Genomic DNA, 24598 nt, shown 5'->3' on the forward strand with positions numbered 1-24598 from the left:
AAATGACGGTAGTTTTTGGGAACAGAAAAAGAGAAGGGGAGAAAGTGAAACTGCAAGAAAAGCCACATCTTGCATAGCCCTATTAAATTCAGACTTGTAATAGCTGAAAAGGGCTTCAAATCTCTGTAACTGTATTGTACCCTATTTCTTTTTCACTGTTACAAGAAGAGGGAAAGATTGTTGAAGAACGAGGAGGAATAAATGATTGGTTTAAGGCTGGTCTTAGACTACAGAAGGATCAGACCAATTTGTACCTGATTTGGACGGCCCATCAATCTGGGTTTGGGTCCTTGGTTGGTAGCGCTGTCCTGCCCAGATTATCTTGTAATGGGGGGAGTTTATAGATCCAATGTCAGACCTCCTAAAGTTTGGGGTCATCCCAATATTTTCCAACATGTTTGACCTTAAAGATTTAAATCTGGATGATAACGTCAGAATTTTCCACACAGGTCCTCAATAGCCAACGAATGAGAGAAGGAAAATGGTTACAATTTTAGGCCAGAGGCTAACGTTAGCTAGCATACAGTACTACTGTGGAGAGAAAACAAGGTACAATCTCACCTCAAGTTTCCGTGACGGATCAGACAACTCAAGTTGCGTCTCCTGAAACATTTACTCAACCAGACTTTCAACTTTTGCTCTTTCTTAATGCAAAGCATTGCTACAGCAGGTTTTTAGTTGGCCTCTGCTTTGTTTACATGTCCTTCACCGTGGGATCACATGATATTAATCGGGATCACACGACATTGCTCCCTCTAGTGCACACAATCTGTACTCACGGCTGAGATTATAAAAACAAATATCCACAGAGTTTCTCATTTTGTTCGTGATGCAACCAGACTTTTAGATCTGTTGAGATTACTTTCTGTCAGTGAATCTTGAAGGAATTCAAAAGCCTGCTTCAATGCTGAAGTAATCGTTTGGAGGGCTAACTCATTATCTGCCATTACTAGTATCCCCACAAACAGCTTATATCGGACTTGTGTTTTTAATTAACACTGGGGAAAATTGGCTGAAAAAGCTGCAGATGGGAGCAGTGAAATCAAATGATTAGAGGTTGCAAAATGTCTCCCTGTTAACATTTTGGCTACTATAATTTATGTTTTTCTAACACGCCATGTAATTGTAACTCTCGTGTTTTTGTAACAGCGAATTATAATCAATCAAAGACACATGATTGTTGATGGGCTCACATGCTGTTGTGAGAAGCTAATTACACTCTTTGGGTGGATTTAACACAAATTCTCTGGATGTCTAAACTGGGTGTGAGAAGGGAGATGGAACGGAGCGAGAAGAAATGTGAAACCTGCCAACTTGGATTGAACTTTGCTGGACATGGATTCTTGTCTTTTTTCTTAGCATGGACATCTTTGCTGTAGAATTTCTCTGCGACAAGCAGGGATACGAGCACGTTTTGCTTTTGCTCTTCAATTCATCATTAATCACTGGTATGTAGCTGAATGTGCTGTGACACTGCTTAACATCAATGAATCTGATGTTTTTCTCTGTACACTCACAGAATTACAGACCCAAACATCTTTCAGTTATTAATTAGACTTTAAACTAATGCATATTTTGCAACCTGACTTTTATACTAACTTAAACTTATATCTACTTATATACTTTTATACTTATATACTTGTAGGTAACCCTCACCTTAAACCCTTTGGTTTAAGGTGAGATTACAAACCGTGATTGTGACAGTGAAACATTCTTTAAGTGGCCACTATCTTTTTGTGTCTGTTCAGCGTTCTGTTGAAGACTTTAGATTGAGTTGGTAATTCATATTTTATTGTCCCTAGTTCATTCTTAGCTCTGGAAGGTTTGCACACTTTTTTCTGTTTTCATCATTTTTATTCATGTCTTTACTTAATTGTATTTTTTTTTTTTCTCTGGACCCACGTTGTCTGTACATTTGCAATGTTCCCAAATTTACATTTGAATGTTCAACAAGGTCATGTGAATGTTGTTTTTTTTTCAAGGAGATAAATGTGAAAATGTAGCTAGGTGCATAGCCACAGTAAGTCTAAAATGAAACATGTGCTAAATCTTTATAACGTTTTCTAGATTGTTCTATTTGTTCTGAAAAATACAAAAAGAGCTTTTTCTCAATAAAATATGTGGTGCTATTATTATTTGATAAATATTTGAAATCACTACAAAAATCATCATCATTTTAGATCTTAGTATCTCAAGTTTTCCACCCCGAATCTGTTGTTCTAGTGCTAGAACAGAAACTATATAGAAATTGCCCCTCAGATTTACTTAAGCGACATCACACGTGAGTGAGTGGGTGTTGTGCTGAATATAACCGCTGTGGTTCAGTCGTAGCCGTGATGATATTGCTTTTATAAAAGTAAAGTAAAAAGTAACAATCAACAACAGATTATTTTTTGCTCCACCTACTCAACAAGTTACACAACTTAACTAAAACTGGACTGTTGCCAAGCAACCCAAACATTCTCCTCTCTGCATTCTGCGACTTTGTTCGTGTTACTACAGAGCAGCTTCTTTGTATAATGTATATTTATCTGTTTATTTATCAAGCAACCAGCCTGATCAGGTGTGTCTGCCGGAATGTTAATTTAGAGTATTCAGAACACCTGGCTGAGGCGGAGTGATACACACAGTGAAAAGTCGTCCTAGCACTCATGGAATGCCTCTTGTCCAATCAGATTACTCGGTAGGAACTTGGTAGTGTAACTGTTCTCATACCTAGTGTTGTGATTTATCCTAGAGTCTTGTGTGCCATTAACATTAGTATTAGCACAGTACCAAAGATAGAAACCCCAAATCATGTTCATTTGTCCTGCATCATAGCTGCACTCTCCCCCCCCAGAGAGACCTCGGGAAGGAGCAGATTTGAAACAGCAGCGCTATGGGCACATATGCAAAGTGGAGCATCCACCGACTGACAATGATGGAATCGCTGCTGTTGTTTTCTCTTGATGAAAAGTATCCAGAGGGAGTCATGTACACAGCCTCCTACATTTGTGGCATACTAATGAGGAAATACATTTCACTCGCCTCAGATATGAGATGCTGCGTGATATGAAGGTCGCACAGCAAAATCATGTCAAAGTGAAACTACTTGCTGGATTTATACATTTGAAGGTGTTTTCCCTAAAAGGGGGGGTCGTTAATCCCAGAACAAACACATTTTTCACCATCATTTAGAAGTCAGAAAAGACTCAGTAGGAACATATTTTGATGTTAATTTCCCAGGCCGAATCTTATCACACTTGCACACAGAGGCTCCTGCAAATCATGTTAGAAACTTTTATGGATGTCGAGTTTTGCCTCTTTCTCTTTGATATACTTTCCCCACAAATTTGACACAAAGAGACATGAAAATCCCTTGACTTTGCTCAACAAAGTCAGATTTTCCACTGCTTGAGAGTTACGAATTGATTCTTACCAGAAATATCGTCTGTAACAACTTCTAAACCTTATGTCCTTCCCTTTTCTGTGATGAAATAGCTTGGCTGTTATACAGCAAAAGTAATGACATGGCCGTGCAGAGTTAACCAGCTATGAAAGAAGTGGCAGCCTTTGAAGCCCTGAAATATAGTTGTAAACGTCAAAGGTTGTTTCAGTTGTCATGTGGAACCAAGGCCTGTGGACAACTCTCTGTCAGCAGCAGATTTAACTGCCGTCACAGTTTTCTCCATACGCATACTGTCATCATGAAGTGACACAAGCACGTCTGTTTCGCAAGACCAGCACGTCACTGATAACCATATATAATCTGACTGAATCATGATGTATGGCAAAATAAGATCAACCCCGATGGTGAAATCCGAGTGATCAATGGATGATATTTTATGAGGTTCTGTTAGATACTAAACATACTCGTACCTTGATGGATCTTTTCTCAAGTGGAATGTGTCGAGGTGTTATGTTATGTAAAATTAGCCAGTTATGACACATATACAGCCTTTGTGATTCACCTTATTCAAACAGTGGCTATTTTGCTCTGACGTCACACTCATCGTAGAAAGTTAAAATGTCATTACAATGTTGTACTGCTGTGCTCCAGGTTTGCAAAAAGGGAATTTGGCAAACATGTCATCATTTATTAATTTCTCAAATGATCAGAAACTGAAAATACAATAGATAGTAACATGTTTAGAAACATAAAAGAAACACATGGTCATATTTCAAGGAAAAACACAGATTTGATAACCTATTAGCTACAAACAGCTTAGTCAAAATAGCCAATGTTGGCCATCAACTAATTTATTCCTAACATTACTTTTACCTAGCTAAGATGACAGTTAGCGATAAGAGCTAACTGTATATAAGTAACATTGGAGTTAGCTAGCTGTATGATGCTAGACATTGGAGTTAGCTAGCTGTATTACGCTAGACATTGGAGTTAGCAAGCTGTGTCATGCTAGATATTGGAGTTAGCTAGCTGTATGATGCTAGACATTGGAGTTAGCTAGCTGTATTAAGCTAGATATTGGAGTTAGCAAGCTGTGTCATGCTAGATATTGGAGTTAGCTAGCTGTATGATGCTAGACATTGGAGTTAGCAAGCTGTTTCTAGCTAGACATTTCAGTTAGCTAGCTGTGTGATGCTAGACATTGGAGTTAGCTAGCTGTATTACGCTAGACATTGGAGTTAGCAAGCTGTTCCACGCTAGACATTGGAGTTAGCTAGCTGTATTATGCTAGACATTGGAGTTAGCAAGCTGTTTCACGCTAGACATTGGAGTTAGCTAGCTGTATGATGCTAGACATTGGAGTTAGTAAGCTGTTTCACACTAGACATTGAGGTTAGCTTGCTGTATTACGCCAGAAATGTACTTCTCTTATCCTATGTGACATATTAATATGTAATGTTAGCTAAGAAGTGGTTGAATGCTAACATTAGCTTATGTTGAACAGTACCAAAGTTATGAAATATGTTGTTTTAACATTAAATCAGAGCAAAATGGCTGCTGTTTCAATTTGGTGTATTGTTCAGCAATATGCTAATTACATACCCAAATCCATTATCAAGCTACAAACCTCGTTGTTAAGCTGTGAACTTGTAAAAGGCTCCATCAATACACTTATACACCAGGGTTTTGGCAGAAACAGTACTGCGAACATGCACACTTCCACACACACACGCACAGCTGCATTAAACAGGTTGCAGGCAGAGCTGCTGTTTCAGCTGACTGGGTTGGAAATGTTTTATGTTAAGATTAGCTTTCAACCTCAGTGCGCTGCATGTCATTGCACACACTCATACCCGCTCTGTGTCTTTATTGCCTCTTTCAGTTTTTGTTTGCTTTCGTACAGGGAACAGACAACTCTTGACATCTTGTGTTGTTTAAAACGTTCAGCAAAGCGAGGCTGTGCGTAATTGAAACTGAATAGAGAATCACAGCTACAAGACTTAGCGAGAGAGCGTTGGTCGTCTAATTATAAGTCAGAGGTTTGATCCTCGCTACAGTGAAGATTATCATAGCAAATGTGGGTGTTGAAGCAGAAAATTAGCCATTGGATGTGGCAGAGAAAATCATAATATGCTAAAGCAAACAGTGATTAGTATTTGAACAGGTGTCTACCAACATCTGTGTCATCTCCTGTACAGCTTTCCTCATATTTTGGGGATTTTTGCCAGCATTTCTTCCTGTTTTTTTGTATATACAAGGTTTGCAAATAACGTCTACCTTGACTTTTTGGAAAGACAAAGCAAAGGTGAATGGTTCAAAACCACCTGTCACAGTTTACAAACCAGATTTGGCCTTCTGTTTTTAATAGTCATGAGAATTTGTGGTTTATTATCAGACAACTGACTTCATTTGATTTATGAAAGTCATATGGCAAAACTGTTAGCTTGTTAGCCACACTAGCAGCAGGGCTGGGATGGAAATGTTGATATGTTGGCTTAGCCCTGTGATTGACTGGCGATAAGTCCAGGATGTACCCCGCCTTTTACAGAGTGATAGCTTGGATAGGCTTCAGCCCCCCGCGACCTTGAACAGGATAAGCTGTAGAGATGATGGATGGATGGATGGATGGATGGATGGATGGATGGATATGTTGGCCTGTGCACTTTGGTCCAGATTTTGGTATATCTTCAACCATAAGATGGATTGGAATTTTGTACAGATATCACTGGAGCATTGACCTGTGGGGAAAAAAAAACAGGTCTCTCATGTTGTTTCAAATGTTCATAAATATGTACCCCTGGATATCCATCTGTACCAAAAGATGAATTCTAATTACTTTGATCTCTTACATTTTTGATAGAGCCAACTGAAGGTCAAAGTCTAAACTTATCCAGTGAAAAATGTCAACATGATAGATGGGCAAGAAGTCCCAGCTCCCAGACAATGAATCTAAACGATTTAGGGCCACTATGAAGTTGAGTTTCTGGTCAAATGTCTGGATTTCAATTGGATGGATTGTCATGGATTTGGGACACATGTCCATGATCCCCTCAGGGTTCGGACCATAGAGATATAAAAAGATGGACAACATGACAGCTCCCTAAAATTGAAGTCAAAACCTCTCTATTGCCCCCTGCTGACTGGCTGCAGTATAGGTCATAAAGCCCGCCTCCTCCATGTTAACAGATGGGACATGAGTCAAACAATAAAATCAAAATACACGCCAAATAAATGTTTCTCAAACATGGTTTCTTTGCTGTTTTTTCGGTAAGTTAAGTGTGTGTTTTGGCTAGCGGAAGTGGCTACAGCGGCTCCACCCGCCGATCTCTACTGCACAGTCTCTGGCTCCAAATGGCGTCACCATCGCAAGATGGCAGCGCCTATCACGGGGGCTATTTTGGCATCACTTTCGTACAATGAGAGCAGATGGAGACGCATCGTCCATCTTTATCAACGCTTCATTGGTTCGAACGCAGGGGTTGCGTGGGTTCCCTCCAGGTACTCCGGCTTCCTCCCAAAGTCCAAAGACATGCTTGTTAAGTTAGTTGATTACTCTAGAATTGCCCGTAGGTGTGAATGTGGTTGTGAATGGTTGTTTGTCTCTATGTGTCAGCCCTGTGATAGACGGGCGATCGGTCCTGGGTTTCCCCCGTCTCTCGCCCAATGACAGCTGGGATAGGCTCCAGCCCCATCGGGAACATGAACAGGATAAGCAGTATAGATAAGGGATGGATGATGATACCCTAACTTGTCAGGGTAGGTTAAGGGAAGAAATTTAAACCCTAAAAATGCCAAATGATTTTAACAGTGGAGCTGTATAAACATGAAGCAGCTTAAAGCCTAATATATTCAGCTATTTGTTTGCACTGGTCCTGCTCCCTCACTACATTTACAACACAAAGAAGCCCCCTCTCACTGGTGCTTTACCTCCCTCCAAAACCGGGTTTATTCTGGAAATGTGAGGAGCCGTGCTTGTTTTTGAAGTTATTTCCTACATGTCATGCAGCCTCCATGAGAGAACGCTCCAAAAAAAATATGAAAGAGAGAGGATTTTGGAGTTGGAACAGGCTGAAATAGGCCCAGAGAGCGAAACAAGTCGGAGAAAAAGGAAGTTACAAATGAGTGCAAAGCGCGAGGGAGCTACAGTAGAAGGAAAATGTTGAAAGAAAATGGAAAAGAGACAAGACGAGTCTGTTATATTCTGAGCGTGTCCTTTAAGGGCTAATAATATTTCTCCCCTCCCGTCTTCCTGTTTCTCATACACACCGCCGAACAAGGTAGAGAGGACACAAAGAGCGCAGCTCAATCATGTCAGATGTGTGTATTTCTGTGCGATCAGATATCCTACTGTGTGTGTTTTTGTCTCCAGAAGACCTCCTAATGTGTCTGTCAGAGCAACAAGGACGCAGAGATAGACTTATCTTCACACACAAACACAGATTAAACGCACAAAGCTGGGCACACACTCCTGGCAGGTATCATCTGAAGGGTGTACACACACTTACACACAAACACGGTGCTTGCGTTTCATTGTAACCTGCAGATTGACCTTTATCCCTCCATTCATTGCCTTCTATTCGCCCACCTACATGTCCTTCTATGCATCCACCAGTCCTTCCTTTAATCCTTCTATTTATCCTGATAATCTGCTGAATGAAAGGCCCCCATTTCTCCTCGAAGCGCGTGTCTGTATGTGCTTTAGACACACACGTTTAAGCTCATTTGAATGTGACGTGTCCTCTAAAAGTCACCATTTATGTCGTGTGATACATCTTCGTTTGGCGTGCTCATTACCGTAGTTTTACACGACTGTACATCCTGCAACCGACGCATGGACGGAGAGGATGTTTTTCTTCGTGTTTTTCCCTTTGGCATACCTCCTTGTAAAACCCCAGAATTGTTTTTTCCCCCTTCATGTTTTTGACATTTCTTCATGTCTTACTCCATCTCGCTGCCTCTCCCGGTTCTTGTTTCTCTCTGTATCTCACTCGGTATGTTTGCAGTTTGTTTTCTCAGAACAGTAAGTCTTCATTTCACAGTCCTGTAAACATCACATCGAGCTTATTTGTTCATACACTCATCGACTCTCCTGCTGGGCGGGCTCAATCTTGTGTGCGATGAAAAGAAACAGTGTGTATTGTTTTTTATCCAAAGTGTATTAAAAGTGTCAGACATTTCTAAAAGCAATATTGTTTTGCATATTGAGAAAAACACTTGATGAGAGTTGGATTTATTTGATGCAACTGCGCAGCAAATCTGAGGCAGCAGTTAATTAGCATAACATAGAATAAAGCTGCTTGCCTCTGGTTGCCCAAAAACCTGAAGTCTACATTTGTATTAAAAAAATATAAATGTATAAAATGCTAATTCCAAAAGGTAAGAGTTGCTTCATGTTTTTTTGCGGCCTTCAGACAAAGCTAAACGTTTCTCCCTGATTCCAGTCTTAATGCTACAAAGCTAGCTGCTTCCTGGCTCAAGCTCTGTACTCTAAAGACACGGAGTAGCATCGATCTTGGTCTTAGGGAAAATCTGCCAGACCGGGTGAGGGCTCATGCTTCACAGGAAGTGTTAAAAGGTTGTCTAAATTAGCTTGTGACTGCTGTGGGGTTAGAGAAGGAACACAGTTTTGGAGGTTATGCAACGATTTAAATGACCACATGGCTGCCTGTGAAACCCGACCGTGATGTTCTATTAGGATTAAGAGCAAGAAAAAATATACAGTAGATCTCCAAGCACATATGTTTAAAATGTATCATTGCATCCATCCTTCAAAGGGATAATTATCTCCCTTTGACCTGTCTGCAGCCTTTCAGGGCCAGTGTCCACTAACAGCGTTTTTTGCGCTGGCAGTGCCTATTTTCTACTTCCCAAAAAACGCCCTCACAGCACTCTCAATGTCAAGTCTCCCTCACAGTAGGGATGGGCATGTCCAGTAATCTCAATATTCGATTAATCTAATAACCTCATGAGTGAACGAGTACTCACAAATTATATGTTTTTTACCGTTAAAAACACGTCGGACACGGACCTCCCGTTAGGCTATATGCCTGTACTTCGGGTCGACAAACGCCATCAGCTCACAGAAGCCTTCTCCTTCCACAACACTTAATGGGAGCATATCTCCAGTCACCATGTCTGTTATTAGCAGGCTAATCTTCTACGCTCTGGTATCATCACAACGACAGGTGCTAAAAGGGCTAGCAAATGATGTGATGCTAAACTGCATGTTGTGTCTCTGCTGCCTTCTCCTTGTGCTTTAAGCGCATGTGGTTAAGCATCCAACTAGTATTTCTATGATATAAGTTTAACACCACATATCTTGCTCAGCACGTTATCGTCGTCTTTTAGTACTTCCAGACATCACTTTTCCTGGTCACGGCTGACAGGGTGCATGTAACTGAGTTAAACTACTTTAGCCCAAAACAACGCATGCGCAGGTGTGCGAGTCGTGTAACGTTGCTCGACGTCAACATCAAGTACTCGATTATTCGTCCCCATCCCTACCTCACAGACCAATCAAAATTCGAGGGTGCGGGGAATTCGATATCAATTTTGTCAACAACAACGGCGGAGGTGAAGCTTTAATTTTTTAAAGGTGTATCGCTGCTGCTAACGCCAGGACAACTTTACATTGTTTTTATGTTTACTTTGTAAAGCTTCCGTGAATAAAAGCAAATATTAAACACACAGAGTGCTTTAAAACAGACTTAGTCGTCACTACCAAGGGAAGCGGAAGAGCCGCCAGACAAATTTAGTAACTTAGCAACAGTAAGCGCTGGTGACAAGCGCTCTGAAATTGAGGATTAGGACGCTGTCAGTGGAAACAGGCCCTTAATTTATAAAATATTTTTCATGTACCTGACACCACAATGTCTGTCTCTAAAGTTAAACAAGTTTAACCAGGAACAGTTTAAATGGAGGTGGATGATTATTAGACCCCTGCACAGACAGCACAGACGCTTTGACTCGAGTCAGCAGGGAGGGTCTTGATGAGTAACAGCTTGATTACTTTTTGTTCACCAGCTGGTCAACCACTCACCACGCTGCTCAGAGTCCTTGTGATTACTTAAAGCTGCTAAACTTAAAGTGTCACCTGTTCCTAATATGTTTGTAACAGCGTGTACCATCATAGTACTTATGCTCAACAGTGTGTGTCCATGCAAAGATGTTTACATCCTACACGCATGTGTTGTGTGTATCTGTCATGGTGCTGCTCTCATGAATAAAACATCCCACCTCTTAAACCATTCACAAACTGCACAGTAATTGAAGAATAGTGTTGTTGTTTAGGCTAATATTCATCCAATCTACTGTTTTTTAATAATATATTAAGCTCATTTGGGTTGTAAATAAGGTGTTAATACTGCATGAGCAGGGATGTTACACTTTGTACAGCCCTCCATTTGTCTTCTATAAAAACGACACACTCTCTCATACACACACATCTCATCGTCCTGCTTTCTTCTTTAGAAACTGGGTTAAATTCTGCCAAATTAAATATATTTCCAGCGGCCACTTCCATCTGGGTCTTGATTTAAACATCCCGTTTCCTCTGCAGTCAGAAAAAACACACAGCAAAGTGCTGACGCTCGTTACTGACATCAGGAGGATTATGTGTAACGTCAGGTTCTCTATGCAGAGTTAGTTAGTGAACTCACTGATTCTGTCTTTGATCTTTCAGGCGTGGATACGGACAACATGAGGTAGGAGTCTGTCTGTGTGCACGGCATGTACTCGCATGAGTGTTATTCACGTCTTCTTCGTTTCCTCTGATGTTTAGTGCTGTCCTTAATTTTCTTCTGCTCTTTCAATTCTTTTCTGTTTGACGTAATCAAGACGGAGGAGCATGAAATCAGTTCCTTTTGCTGTTTGTTGTACATCTACATAATTGACTGTCTACGGAAGCCCTTAGTGGACATGGATCCATAGCATTTTATTTGCTCCGTTTTCCAGTTCGAGATCTCAACTTATTTTTCTCGTTATCGCGAGATAACAAAGCTGTTATTCTCGTGATAACTGGATAATCTTCCGGCGATCTAGAACACGAAACAACAGGCTGGTACTTCCATGTTTCAGGGCTGTTCATTTACTTTCTTTTGCAAGTAGCACTGCTGCTACAGAGGTTCACAGTTTTGTAGCACAGGCCACAAAATTGTTGCACGATTTAAAGATTCGTAAAGTTGCAAATTCACTGGCCCTGGAATAAGTAATTTTTTTAACGAAAGCTTACTGTCTCCTACTTTCTGTCGGCACACACACATACCTCACCCCGTGTGTGTGCGCTGCAGGTGTAGGCATCCGTGGCACGTCTGCTCCGTGAACAGTCCATTTATATAGCCACAGCGCTAACGTGCCGGGGATGAGGTGCCGCTGATAAGGGGAATACACGCTGTTGCCTCGATCATCCCGCTGACATCATCTGTGATGGCAAAAGCACCGCACGCGTGTTCACAGTTTACCAGCAGGTGACACACAGACTCTTCATGCACAGCGGGGGAAGTAAATCTCCCTCGTGTGTGTCAATTTAGCTACAAGCTAGCCTAGCCCGGATCCTGTAGAGGCAGCTGTATAGGAATTATGGGATTGTTCCCCAGAAATTGTGGGAATTGGTGTTGTATGTATAGACTCACCGCAGCTGGGACACGGTTTTTGATCGCACGATAGACTACAACTACCAAGTAGAATACGATGCACCATCAATTTACCGATCAAGCACACAAACCCACTTCATAACAACAAGCGTCTCTGTCTCACTCGCAGATGCAAAACTGTATCGCACGCGTGCTGCAGAGGAAGATTCAGTCATAGCAAAGACAGTTTTTATACAGCATATGCGACGTATATGCACTGTGCAGTCCGGTGTTTGTTTTGTGCTTCAGCAACTCTGGGAATACGAGTTATCGTTAGCTCACGTTAGGGTGGTGCAGCGTCTCATGATAACGGGATAAATAAGTCGAGATCTAAAAAAAACCGACCAGAAATGACTCTTAATCACGGAAAAAAGGAGTAAATAAAATGCTTCCGTAACAGTCTCCCATTTCCATAAACATTTAAGACCTCAACAGTCCATTGAATGCAAGAAAATCATTTTAACAGCATATATGCATTTTTAAAGGCATAACATATTTCACTTTGAGATGAATAAAAGTTGGAAAAAAGAAGAGTAAAACCTCCTGTATCAAATTGGATTGATGAAACCCAATCCAAAAACTATAGTTGATCTGCATCCCAACGATGAGGATCGTCGTTTTGATGTAACATGTAGTTGCAGAGCTCCTGCAGTAACTTCCTCCATCTGTCTTGTCACTCGCCGCTTTTCTTTCCCTCTGGCAGACTCAACAACTTCTCCGACCTTCCCTGCTCAGGCCTGAGGTACTCTGTCTCTCTTCTCTGAATACATCTTTACTCCCTGTTTCTGTTGGGCTGTGGGTGCAGTGTTTTAAATCTGTTCTAAATGACTATATGTGTGATTTGTACGTATATATTTGTTTGGGTGTTCTTGTGTTTGTTTCTGTGTGTGGGAAGCTGCTAATACTGGTCTTTAAATCTCACAGGAGTTATCAATGGAGTCTGGCATCGACCCCGGCCAGGACTACTACACACAGGATTATTACAACTATGATCACGGGTATGTGTGTCTCTATGGTTGGACAAGTTCCTGCACATCCCACATATTGCTTTTTATATACAGAGAGTACTTCGTGTGCATATTTGTCTGTAATCCCTACAGTTAGGCCTGCTGTTTGTTTGGATGGTTTATCTGAAGCACTTTTACTCCCATACTTGAAACTTTCCAACCTTGAGTTAACTTTTAAAATGAAGTTTAACTGTGAAGAACAGCTGATGGATGGATGGATGGAAGGAAGGGAGGATGCATGGATGGATGGAAGGAAGGAAGAAAGTAAGGATGGATGGAAGGAAGTAAGGGAGGAAGGATGGACGGACCGACGGACGGAAGGAAGGATGGATGGATGGATGGAAGGGAGGAAGAAAGTAAGGATGGATGGAAGGAAGGAAAAAAGTAAGAATGGATGGAAGGAAGGATGGATTGATGGATGGATGGATGGATGGATGGAAGGATGGACGGAAGGAGGGAGGGAGGGAGGGAGGATGGAAGGAAGGAAGGATGGATGGAATGATGGATGGATGATGGATTGAATGAAGGAAGGAGGGAGGGAGGGAAGGAATGAAGGAAGGAAGGATGGATGGGAACAATTTTGTGTATAACATATTTACCTACCAATAGCACCTTATTTATCAGATTATTAACCCATTAATTTTATTCTAACTATTTTATAATACAAATTTCCACTGTTATTTCCTCATGATTATCAGCAGGTTACCATAATTTAACCATTATTATAACTTTATAAAACAAAAGTGTTGCCTTGTTGCTATTTTTAAATACATTTCCCTGTAATCACCGTCTGTTTTCGGCCCCTTTTTTCCCTCTAAATTTCATCCTAATGTTACCCACATGTCCCCGGTTCCTAATACCAGGCGATTACCTGGTTATGAATGTCTCTTTATTATCAAACTTCAATGTGTTATTATTGAGCTTTGATGTAAAGTGCAACCCATTTCATAGCTCGACAGGTGAGTTCCCTATCATGAATGAATACATGCCGTGAACACTATGTTCTGTGTTTGACCTTTGACCTCTAGCAGTGACCGACCTGGTTCAACACGTCATTCATGAAACGCACTTCCTCCTACACTGGAGCTCACTCCATCCTACTGAGCCTCGAGTTACAGCTGCTTTATGACCCATCTGACCACGTCCCTCACAGCGTGATGCTTCTGTGCGACACCGGTGACCTGCATCATACAAACCTCCCCTCTCATGTTGTTGAATAGATCTTGCAGGGATTTTTTTCAAAGTGTGTGTGTGTGTAAGTACTGTACATGTGTGTGTCATCTCTCGGGTGCCTGATGTCAGGAAAGCAAGAAACACTGTGAAGGACCGGCGATATATTGAACACACATACAGACACATGACATCAAAGCGCTCATGAGCGAGACCTCTGAAGACTTATTGCATCTCTCCCAAGCCTGTGTGTGTGTTTTGGTGTGTGTGCATGTGTACGTTTTCCTCCGCATCCAGCCTGCCATCTGTGATGCATTGTGTAATTTTTATAATTTTAGCTGCAGACTCCCGGGAACTTGATTTTATACGCCCACCCACACACGCACGTAAATACACAGTAGCAGACACACACACATAAATTCTCTCGTGGCAAAACACATTCATTCACTCGCTCATACACCCGCTCTCTCGCTCATTCTGTCTTTCACACACACACACACAAACACACACACACACACACACACACGCACACACACACACAGCTAATTCTCCCTGCCTAGCATTGCAATACTGTAGCAGCTAATCAGGCAGCCAGCCGTGGCAGCAGACAATGGGCCAGATGCTGTTGGCTTAGAGCAACATCCACAAATTCATGTCTGACTCGAACGTACGCGGGAGCAGGAAGCCAGACTCTGTGACCCGTCGGGGCTCAGATGTAATCACTTTATTTGTCGCAGATGTAAATGAAAGATGGAGGATTTCTCTGAAAGACGATGCTTACAAATGTTAAAGCCGCCTCTTAGGAAACACTCAGAGTTTCAGAGTTCGGGGAGATCTTTTGTACACACAGACAACAGCTGACGTTTGCTTCTGAAGCTATTGTAATCCATTTGGAAAGCTGGATCGTAACCTTTTGACCTTTCCTTTCATCCGTCTTCACAAGATGGAATCAAAATGGGATTTTCCCCGCATGTTGGGAAAGTAGCCATCTGCCTTTGGCGCCGTTCTGATTGGATTTATACAGATGCAGAAAATAACTTCATCCATTTGTTGCACAGGTCTGATGTTTTGATGCTGTCGGGGGAGGGGGGAAACAAAAACTGCAAAACAAGCCAAATTCGCGTTGCCCTCTAGTCAAGAGTGAAAACGCAACAGAGGAGTGAGGGATTAAATCTTGCTTTTCCAAAATTGGGTTTTGGCGTGGGAGATGAGCAGTGTGACTGTCACGGAGATGATAGGTGCTGAGTTAGGGCACCCACGTGAAAAATGTAGGACAAGAAGAGTGAGATCTGGCATAATGGGCACGATGAAGGCGCAGTTTTTATGTTGTTGTAAACAGAAGCAGGACAAAGGTGGGAACAGAAAGAGAAGATTAGAATTCTGCATGTTCAGCGTGTTTAAGGCAGGAGGCAAGGTTATTACAGCGTTCATTACAAATGGGAAAACAATATTAAAGGGATGGTCCAACATTATGAAAATGATCATCTTCATTGCAGAGCGTTAGCCGAGAAGATCAATACCACTCTCATGTTGTTATGTTAAAGTTCCCATGAAATCAGAATTGATTTTAAGCTATCATCATGGTTGTCATCTGTACACTATATTCTTAAATGAAAATGTGTAATTTCCTGTGGTGAAAACAGAATTTTATGTCAAAAAATGGCCTCCCAGATGTCATACGGACCTATGAGCTAGCAGCTAGCTCGCAGCTACTGGTCATCAATGTGTTGTCATACTAGGCGCGATTGGCTGCTGCAAACGGCAATCAATATCTACGACAAGTCTTTCCCTACTTTCCTGAAGGAAACATGTAAATATGACCAATCACTTGTTATATTATTAAATGACAAATTAAAATTCGTAATTTCCTGTGGTGAAAACATAATTTTATGTCGAAAGAAATGCTCAAATGTGTTCGCTCCTCCTCAATGTTGTACAGGACCTACAAGCTAGCAGCTAGCTAAAAGTTACGACAACTCTTTCCCTACCTTCCTGAAGGAAACGTGTAAATACGCCCAACGAAATAGCACCCTGCTAGCCATCATAGCATCTTTACTGTAAGTACAAAGCTACAGCCAGTTAGCTTAACTCAGCATACAACTGGAAACGGAGGAAAACGGCTAGCTTAGACCAGTCCTAGAGTAACAAAGTGTGCCCAGCAGCACCTCTAAAGCTCACTTTTAAACCTTTTTTTTAATCCTTAAATCCTTGTTGCAGATATTGATTGTGGTTTCCATCAGCCAATAGCGCCTAGTGTGAGAAGACAAACCTACTGATGACCAGTAGCTGCTAGCTAGCTGCTAGCTTGTAGGTCCTGTACAACATTAAGGAGGAACGAACAAATTTGAGCCTTTCTTTGGACATAAAACTGTTTTTACCACATTTTTTAATGTTTGACAGGAAATTACAAATTTAGTTTGACTAGGGGTCACGTGATTATTTCCTGTCCAAGAAAAGCTAACAGCCTCTTGGCTCCAGCTTCATATAAGAGGCAGTAATGAGAGCGGTGTCTTCCAATTAAGCAAGTAAGTCGATTCCCCAAAATGTCAAACTGTAACTTTAATGTTTCCCCACTCTTAAAAAACGGACATGACTTCAAACAAGCTAAACATGCAGAGTTTTTTTTTCGGAAATGTAATGTAGCACTAGCATAACGTTAAAGAGACAGAACAAGACAATAATCCTGATGCTAATCAGAGCATCAGAGGATATTAAATATAACAGTACTTATAGTCCTTTGTAGGTTTTTGGTTGTTTTAAACATTAAACAATCATTTGGAAACTCAAGCCAGTGTAACAATTCACTACATTGTGGTCCGTACACACACAGAACTTAACTGTAATGCCAGGTGTGGCATATTTTGAACTACATGAGCTGATCCTTAGTTTATCGCTGCCCCCTAGTGGAGACATGCAGAGAGGGAGGAGTGAGAAAGAAAGGAGTGACTGGGGAAAAAAAGGGGAAGAAAGATGACTTAGAAAGCACAAAATGTAAATAAGGGTTACTGTAGCCTTTAAGTAATGTGGTTGTGTGTGCACTTCAGTGTGAGTGAGCGGGTTAATGACTGTGAAATCCCGTAAGCAGGTTTTAGAGGAAGGTTAAGACTCATTACATTAAGTTGCAGAGGCCGAGCTCTGAGGATTATAACTGTGACATTTATGACTGACCCTGCCATCCCACACTTCTGCTTCCTCCTCTCCTCTCCTTTCCTCCTTCCTCCCTCTTCGTCTCTCACTTAAGCCGCCCTTCTCGCCCCTTCCATTTGTTTATTACTCGGCTACTTAACGTAATAGGAGGGCGACTTGTCCCCCCGGTTGTGTGACTGTAAGCGGAGTGATTACAGAACGCAGCCGGAGGACTTCCAGCAGATTTGTTACTTTAATCACACAGGGACATATTGTTTGCAGGAAAGCGTGTTTTTTTGACCCGCTGGCTCTCTGAGTTGCTTGCTGCAGGGCACGGAGCCCAAGTGGTGATACACAGCACAGTGTGTTTTTGGCCGGTGGAGGCAGGCAGCGCTCCCAGCAACAGGCAACAAAGAGAGACAAAAGGGAGGGAAATCGATTGCAGTGTTTTCTGCTCACAAAGTGTCTCCTGGCAACAAAATGAGTCTTTTGTGATTAAGGCAGCTTTGCTTAGACGAGTCATTAGACACTGCTTATCTTGGGAGGAAAGCACTGTCTTGCTCTGTGTTGCTTACTATAAGTTAATGTGGATTAGCATTAGCAGAGTGCAACAGTTGTGTTTGTGCAGCCTCCATTTATTCCTTTATCTTTGAGAAAAATAACCTTTAAAATTCAAGCAGAAAATGTGCACTTTCCGCTTTTTCTGGTTGATTCTTATCTGCTTTTTTCCCCCTCGCCCTGTCTCTCTCTCTCTGTCCAGGTATGACCTTCCTCAGTACGGCAGTCGCAGGAAGCTGATCTCGCCCTCCGGCCTCTACGATGAATATGGAGAAGTTGTTGTCGATGACGACGGCAGCTATTACTACAGCCCGCAGGAGTCTGACGGAGAGGTAAACACTGAAAGCTCATGTAGAATTAGAGCTGAAATATTCAGATATTCACCAACACGGGGGAAAGTGCCAACAGGCATTATGGGTAAAGAGGAGAAGTTGTTGATCTAATAGCGATGATGTTTGTGCAGTTTTGTGGTATGAAATAGAGATTTTGTGAAAGTTAAAAACTTTTAGTGATCTTAAGTTTTATTAGACACGCTGCCCAATTTACACCAAATCCACTATTTTCTCACACTGATGGACTTGAACGCACCATCTTTTCAAAGGAGCAGATTTGGGGAAATACGTCCTCAGTTTTCTTACTTTGTTTAGGTAATCAATACCACTCTCGTGGCTGCACAATTCACTGTATATGAAACTGCAGCCAGCAGCTTAGCTTAGCATAATGAATGAAAAAAGGAGGAAACGGCTAACTGGGTTCATTCCAACGGTAACAAAATCCACCCACCAACACTTCCACAGCTCACAAATGAACATTTCACACCTCATTTGTTTAATCTGTATATAAACCAGTGTAAAGCTGCTTTCATGGAAACTACAGCTCTTATTTATTTGGATGAGACAAGCTCAGCGACGAAGTAGGGGTCCGCAGCTTCGCCTAGTCCTCCCAGTTAAACATGAGTTCAGTCAGACAACTCATGTTTGTCATGGTTTATTGCAGCAAGCCGGAGACTGCAGGTGGATGGTGGGGCTGTAGGTATGAGCGCAGTACTGGTGCAATGACAGAGCAAAAGGGAGAGACTGGAAATCCTGCAGCTTACATAGACGCCACATAGGGAGGAAGTGTTTGACAGGTGATTGCGGAGAGCGATGCATGTCAAGTGTGAAGTCAGTGCAGCTCGAGGTGCCTGCCTGAACTAGCTCGCAGGCGTCGCTGCATTTATGCAAAAACATAAAGTAATTGTTGCCATTACTTTACAGAGTTATAAAATCCTGTCTAACAGTATTATAGACAGCAGGGGAGTGTTGTGACTTCCTTTATTGTAGTTCATTGTTTCACCAGTGACTGACACAGCATCGCACCTCCATCACAGCCTTCTACACTGTATTAATCAGTCCCTCCAGGATTTCGCAGGTTTTTCTCTGGTTGTTGCAGCCGAAAAAGTCTGATTTCACTGCAGCTTTTTAAAAAGTTGCAAAGCAAGTTGCAATGTTTTGAGACGTGTGTGATGTAAGAAACACTTTGCACATCCACCGTCAGTGACTGGAACAAACGCTCAGATAAATCCATCTATTGGCTGAGAGAGCTGTTGGTCCTCTGACATCAATTCAAATCCATCTCCGTGTCTGGACTCCAAATTAAATGTAAATAAAATTAATGACATTTAAGTCAATGGGCATCAAATGCAATGTGAGCATTGGCCAAGATTGTATGGTCGAGAAAAAGTTGCAGCAATTGGCCAAGATTGCATGCTCGAGAAAAAGCAATGGGCCAAGATTGCATGGTCGAGATAAAGTTGCGGCAATGGGCCGAGATTGCATGGTTGAGAAAAACTTGCAGCAATTGGACAAAATTGCATGGTCGAGAAAAACTTGCAGCAATTGGCCAAGATAGCATGGTCCAGAAAAAGTTGCTGCAATTGGCCAAGATTGCATGGTCCAGAAAAAGTTGCTGCAATTGGCCAAGATTGCATGGTCAAGAAAACAGTTGCGGCAATTGGCCAAGATAACATGGTCCAGAAAAAGTTGCTGCAATTGGCCAAGATTGCATGGTCGGGAAAACAGTTGCAGCAATTGGCCAAGATAGCATGGTCCAGAAAAAGTTGCTGCAATTGGCCAAGATTGCATGGTCGGGAAAACAGTTGCAGCAATTGGCCAAGATAGCATGGTCCAGAAAAAGTTGCAGCAATTGGACAAAATTGCATGGTCGAGAAAAAGTTGCAATTCCATTTGCATGGAACGCAACCTTGCAACTTCCTGGAGGGACTGATTAAGATCGGATTGTTTCCAGCCTTCAACTAGCTTACTTCCCCCAATTTTACCTTTTGAATCAGAATCAGAATCAGGTTCAATCGCAGTAGTAGTAAATTTTTACATGAAAGGAATTTGTCTCGGTGTTTCGGTGCAAAACAATGAGCAGAGAAAAATAATCAAAACTAGTCCTACCGTCGAGGATCTTTAATAAAAGTAAAGTAAGTCATACAAATAAAACGTTTTCTTGTCTTTCCTAATGTTCCTGTTTGATCTTGGACCGATATCATGCTAACAGGTGAGGAGAAAGTTTCCAGGAGGTGAATTAGCCCCACACCCGGCCAAACTCCAGCCTCGTCCTCCTCCTCCTCATGGACCCTCAAGAAAGATCCAACAGACCGAGGGCGACAGGAAACAACCATTAGAGGAGGGGGCAAACATGGACGCTAAGTCTACGAGCTCGAGCGCGGCCTCCAAGTTGAAGGCCATGATGAAAATGAGCACACTGCTCTCCTCGGGGAGTAAAACATCTGGACAACCTCCTGCCCTCCACCCGCCCTGGAACAAAGCAAGAGTCCGTCCGATGGAGGAGGGGGAAGGAGGGAGAGACAGAAAGGTGGGAGAAATGGGATGGGGATTTGAGAGAGGGGAGGCACAGAAAAGAGAGAACAAAGGTGGAGGTGGAAGAGATGCAGAGAGAGGAGAAACATCTGGAAGAAACAACAGAGGAGGCGTGACGAACAATGGGATGAGAAACGGCGGAGGAGAAGGCGTCCTGCTCCCAGGCTGGTCCTCCAATGGACGCTTTTCCAGCCTGGACAGCAGCTTGGTCATCGATGGGACTTATTTCCAAACGTCCGTGGAAGCCAGCAAACCACCGCCGGCGAAACAAAAGCCGAACGAGGCCCTCGGCCTTATCTCCCTCGCCAGAAGGCTCCAGGGACCCTCCAGGGTGGGAGATGAGGAGTGGAGCAGCGAGCGGAGCTGGGGCCGAGGAGGAGGCAGGAAGATGTACAGCTCGGTGGGAGATATGAGCGTTTCTGCAGCGGTGTCTGAGGAGAGGGGGAGATGGGAGAGGCAGTTAGGAGAGGAGAATGGCTCCCCGGGGGTGTGGTGGAGGAGAGAGAAGGGGAGTCATGACAGCGATTCAGAAACAGGAAGTGGCAGCAAAGAGTCGCCGTCTGACGCGAGCAGCCCCGCCTCGTCTGTTACACCCGAGCGCGACAAATCTGATACAGAAAAAAGTGAGACGGGAACGGAGGAGGACGAGGGAACTCCCGACACAGACAGAGGCAGCGAAGATGAGGAGTCTCAGAGTGAAGACTCGAGCAGAAAGCGCTCAAAGGGTAGCGTAAGTAGCAGTTCTAAGAGCAGTAACAGTGTTAGTAGTAGAAGAAGAAAAAGTAGTGCCAACTTAAAGAGAGGAAGCACAAGGAGGCGCTCCGCGAACAGCAAAGCCACGCATAGAAAGAGCAGCAGAGACTCTGAAAGTGTAAGATATTCCAGGCCGCAGACTTCTAGACACTCCCGCTCTTCACATGAAACCATAGAAGAAGAGAGTGAGGAGGAGGAATCGGAAGAAGAGGAGGAGGAGGAGGATGGTTCTTCGTCAGGGAGACGAGCCTCAAACCACATGCAATCAGACGTCGGCTCTGGCATGTCTGACGACTTGTCGCCCATCGTGGAGGACACTGAGGAGGATGAAGAAGAAGAGAATGAGTCCCATGATTGAGGCCGCAGCAACGCCAAGATTAAATTCTTTGCCGCAAAGTAAGAGGAAGGTGAAATGCCTGGATTGGTGTGGAATCTGCCTGGTTTCTCTTCTTCCTTGTTTGCTGTGATTTACTGTTACAGGCATGTGTCTCTTTCTGGCTTGTGTCTTTAATACCTCTTTCTCCTGATGCTGTTTTCTCAGAGAGAGGTCACACACTGACCTCTCTCTGCAGCGCAAACCGTGCACTCAAGCCTTTTCACAAGTCATTTCCTGCCCTGTGTCTATCATTCTCTATACATCGGTCAGCTGTTCCGGCACAGAAGGACGTTATCTCTGTAATAGTGGACGAATGCGTCTTCTCTGCTCTGGAGGTTAAACAGAAACAGCGGAGGGTTTTAGTGTGTAAAAGCACGTCAGTCCGTCCTCACAGTGTGTGTGAACAGCAGCGTTTGCTCTGATTTAACAAAGACGTTTAACTGTACATATTGGGTCAACTAATACATGAACAAAAATCTGCTTTTTATGTCTCCTACCCAACAAAAGATCAGGCGTAAACTCTGCTGCTGTGACCTGTCTTTGCTGTGTGTTTGCAGTGTCAGTCAAAGAGTCGGTTTCAGTCTCTGCTGCCCTCTAGTGGACAAAGTTCTCACCTTACTTCAGCTCACTGATGCTTTTGTTGTTTGTGCTTTCTTTATTATGGGGTGACAGTATATATATAACAGTGCATCAATACAAAGCAGTTTTAGTTCCCCTGCCATCCACACATTTTTCAGTGTGCACATAGAGGCAATAAGTGATTTATCAAGGGGAGAGTTGGGAGAAAGAAAAAAGGCAAAAACACAATCAATCAGGCTTTCCAAAGCCAAAAAGAAACCCACAATATTACAGAGTTGTTCATTCAATACCTCCACAAAATCAGGCTGTAAGACGTTCACAGGTATGTAAACTTCAATGACGGTAGTGATTGTTTTAGTTACGTCTCCTCTCTCCGTTCCTCCTCTTCTCTGCTAATCAGGAACAGATCGGCTGCAGGAGCCGTATTTGTCAACAGAGCTGTCAATCATCCTTTTTACAGCATCAAATAACTAATTAAAAGAGCAAACACTTGACACATGATACTCATGATAAGAACTAACTACAATGACAGAAACCATGTCTGAGAAAAATGTATTTGATGTGTATTTTGATTTTATAGTTTGACTCATGTCCCATCTGTTAACATGGAGGAGGCGGGCTTTATGACCTATACTGCAGCCAGTCAGCAGGGGGCGATAGAGATGTTTTGGCTTCACTTTTGGGGAGCTGTCATGTCGTCCATCTTTCACACAGTCTATGGGGCAGACCAGTGTTAAATGTGCTTTCTAGCACCCTGTTTAAACCTGTCCACAAAGGCCTTTTTACTGGGCACTCCCAAAATACATGCCAGCGATCGGCCTCTCGAAATCCACACGGTCTCCAACGTTTGGCATTTCCTCCGGCAAAATGTGCTTTCTGTTTTAGTGCAGTAAAGAAACACTTCCACCAAAGCTCCCACACCATGTGAGAATATGTGCTTTAGCATGCTGATGCTTTGAGACGGAAAAGGGTTACAGAGAAACAACGCTTTCAGGAAGACAGGGGCTAAAGTCAGTCTGTTTTATAATACATATATGAGTCGTTTAAGAGGAAAGGATTGAAGACAATGACAGTTACGGTTTAGCCTTATGGGGTAAAGTGATTGAAAGAACACCAACGAATCTCCAGACTCAATGTTAGAGTTTTAATATCGTATTTTTGTGTTTTTTCCAGCAGGGTAATAAAAAACGTCGGATCAAGCTGGTCGTGGATCGGGAATACGAGACCAGCTCCACCGGTGAGGACAGCCTGCCGGAGACGCAACGCAGCCGCCTATCCTGCACGCACAACAGCCACGCCAACGTCAACGGCAGCATCTACGTGGCCCAGAACGGCTCCATCATCCGCACCCGGCGCTCGGTCAACGCCACAGGCCCTACGCACGCGCACACCAACATGAACAACAACTTCAAACTCACCTCCCCCGTCTTCAGCTCGCGGCTGGCCAAGCACTTTAAAAAACTGGAAAAAATGGCCGCCACGCTGGAGGAAAGAGTGCCGCTGAACAGCCCCAGACTGGCAGCGGATGGCGGGTGCAAAACGCTGCATACCTTTCAGAGCGCGGGGACGGCCCCGTCTGCGACGGCCGCTTGCTCTTTCTCCAAAACTGACAACAATAAAACGCTGAACACGTTTAACACTCGACAATCAAGCGTTTCTTTGGGGTCCTCCAGCACCAGCAACACGGAAAGTTTAGCGTCCAAATCGAACCTGCTGAAAGCGGCGCAGGGCGGCACGGAGCGGCCGCAGAGCTCAGCGGAGAGAGAGGTGTTGAAAGAAGGAGAGAGAGAGTCGAGGGTCGACAGCAGCATCGACGAAGACGACGACGACAATGGGCTCGTCATGCGGGAGCCGCTGGAGTGTCCGAGCGACAGAACGCAGTCGGATGAGGAGGAGTTGTGGATGGGCCCGTGGAACAGCCTTCACATTCCCATGACTAAACTCTGACTGATCGTCAGCCCACTGTGCTTCTTCTTACCGCCACAATCTCTTCTGGTCATTAGTTGTGGAACTAACAGGGATGCTCCAAACCAATTAAAGAAATGTAATCAACAGATTAGCTAAACGGCTAATTAGCACATTCTGGTTTTCAAGAAGAATTTCATAATTAGTTCACACATCTTCATTTTAATTCAGAGAGAAAG

The 24598-nt window shown here is 43.1% G+C and overlaps 1 protein-coding gene across 1 annotated transcript in view; it reads left to right on the forward strand.

The window, feature by feature from the left end:
• Positions 1-24598, forward strand: part of LOC138593144 (protocadherin-15-like) — a 211046-nt gene extending 186448 nt beyond the window's left edge. The window contains exons 36-40 of the mRNA XM_069664016.1: positions 11070-11091; positions 12722-12760; positions 12943-13016; positions 18082-18211; positions 23628-24598. Of these exons, the coding sequence (XP_069520117.1) occupies positions 11070-11091; positions 12722-12760; positions 12943-13016; positions 18082-18211; positions 23628-24401 (1039 nt within the window). The 3' untranslated portion in view covers positions 24402-24598. The remainder of the gene's footprint in view (positions 1-11069; positions 11092-12721; positions 12761-12942; positions 13017-18081; positions 18212-23627) is intronic.

The sequence above is a fragment of the Semicossyphus pulcher genome, unplaced genomic scaffold (assembly GCF_022749685.1).
Source record: "Semicossyphus pulcher isolate SPU_LCO1_2020_fin unplaced genomic scaffold, fSemPul1.0.p SCAF_16, whole genome shotgun sequence".
NCBI lineage: Eukaryota > Metazoa > Chordata > Actinopteri > Labriformes > Labridae > Semicossyphus > Semicossyphus pulcher.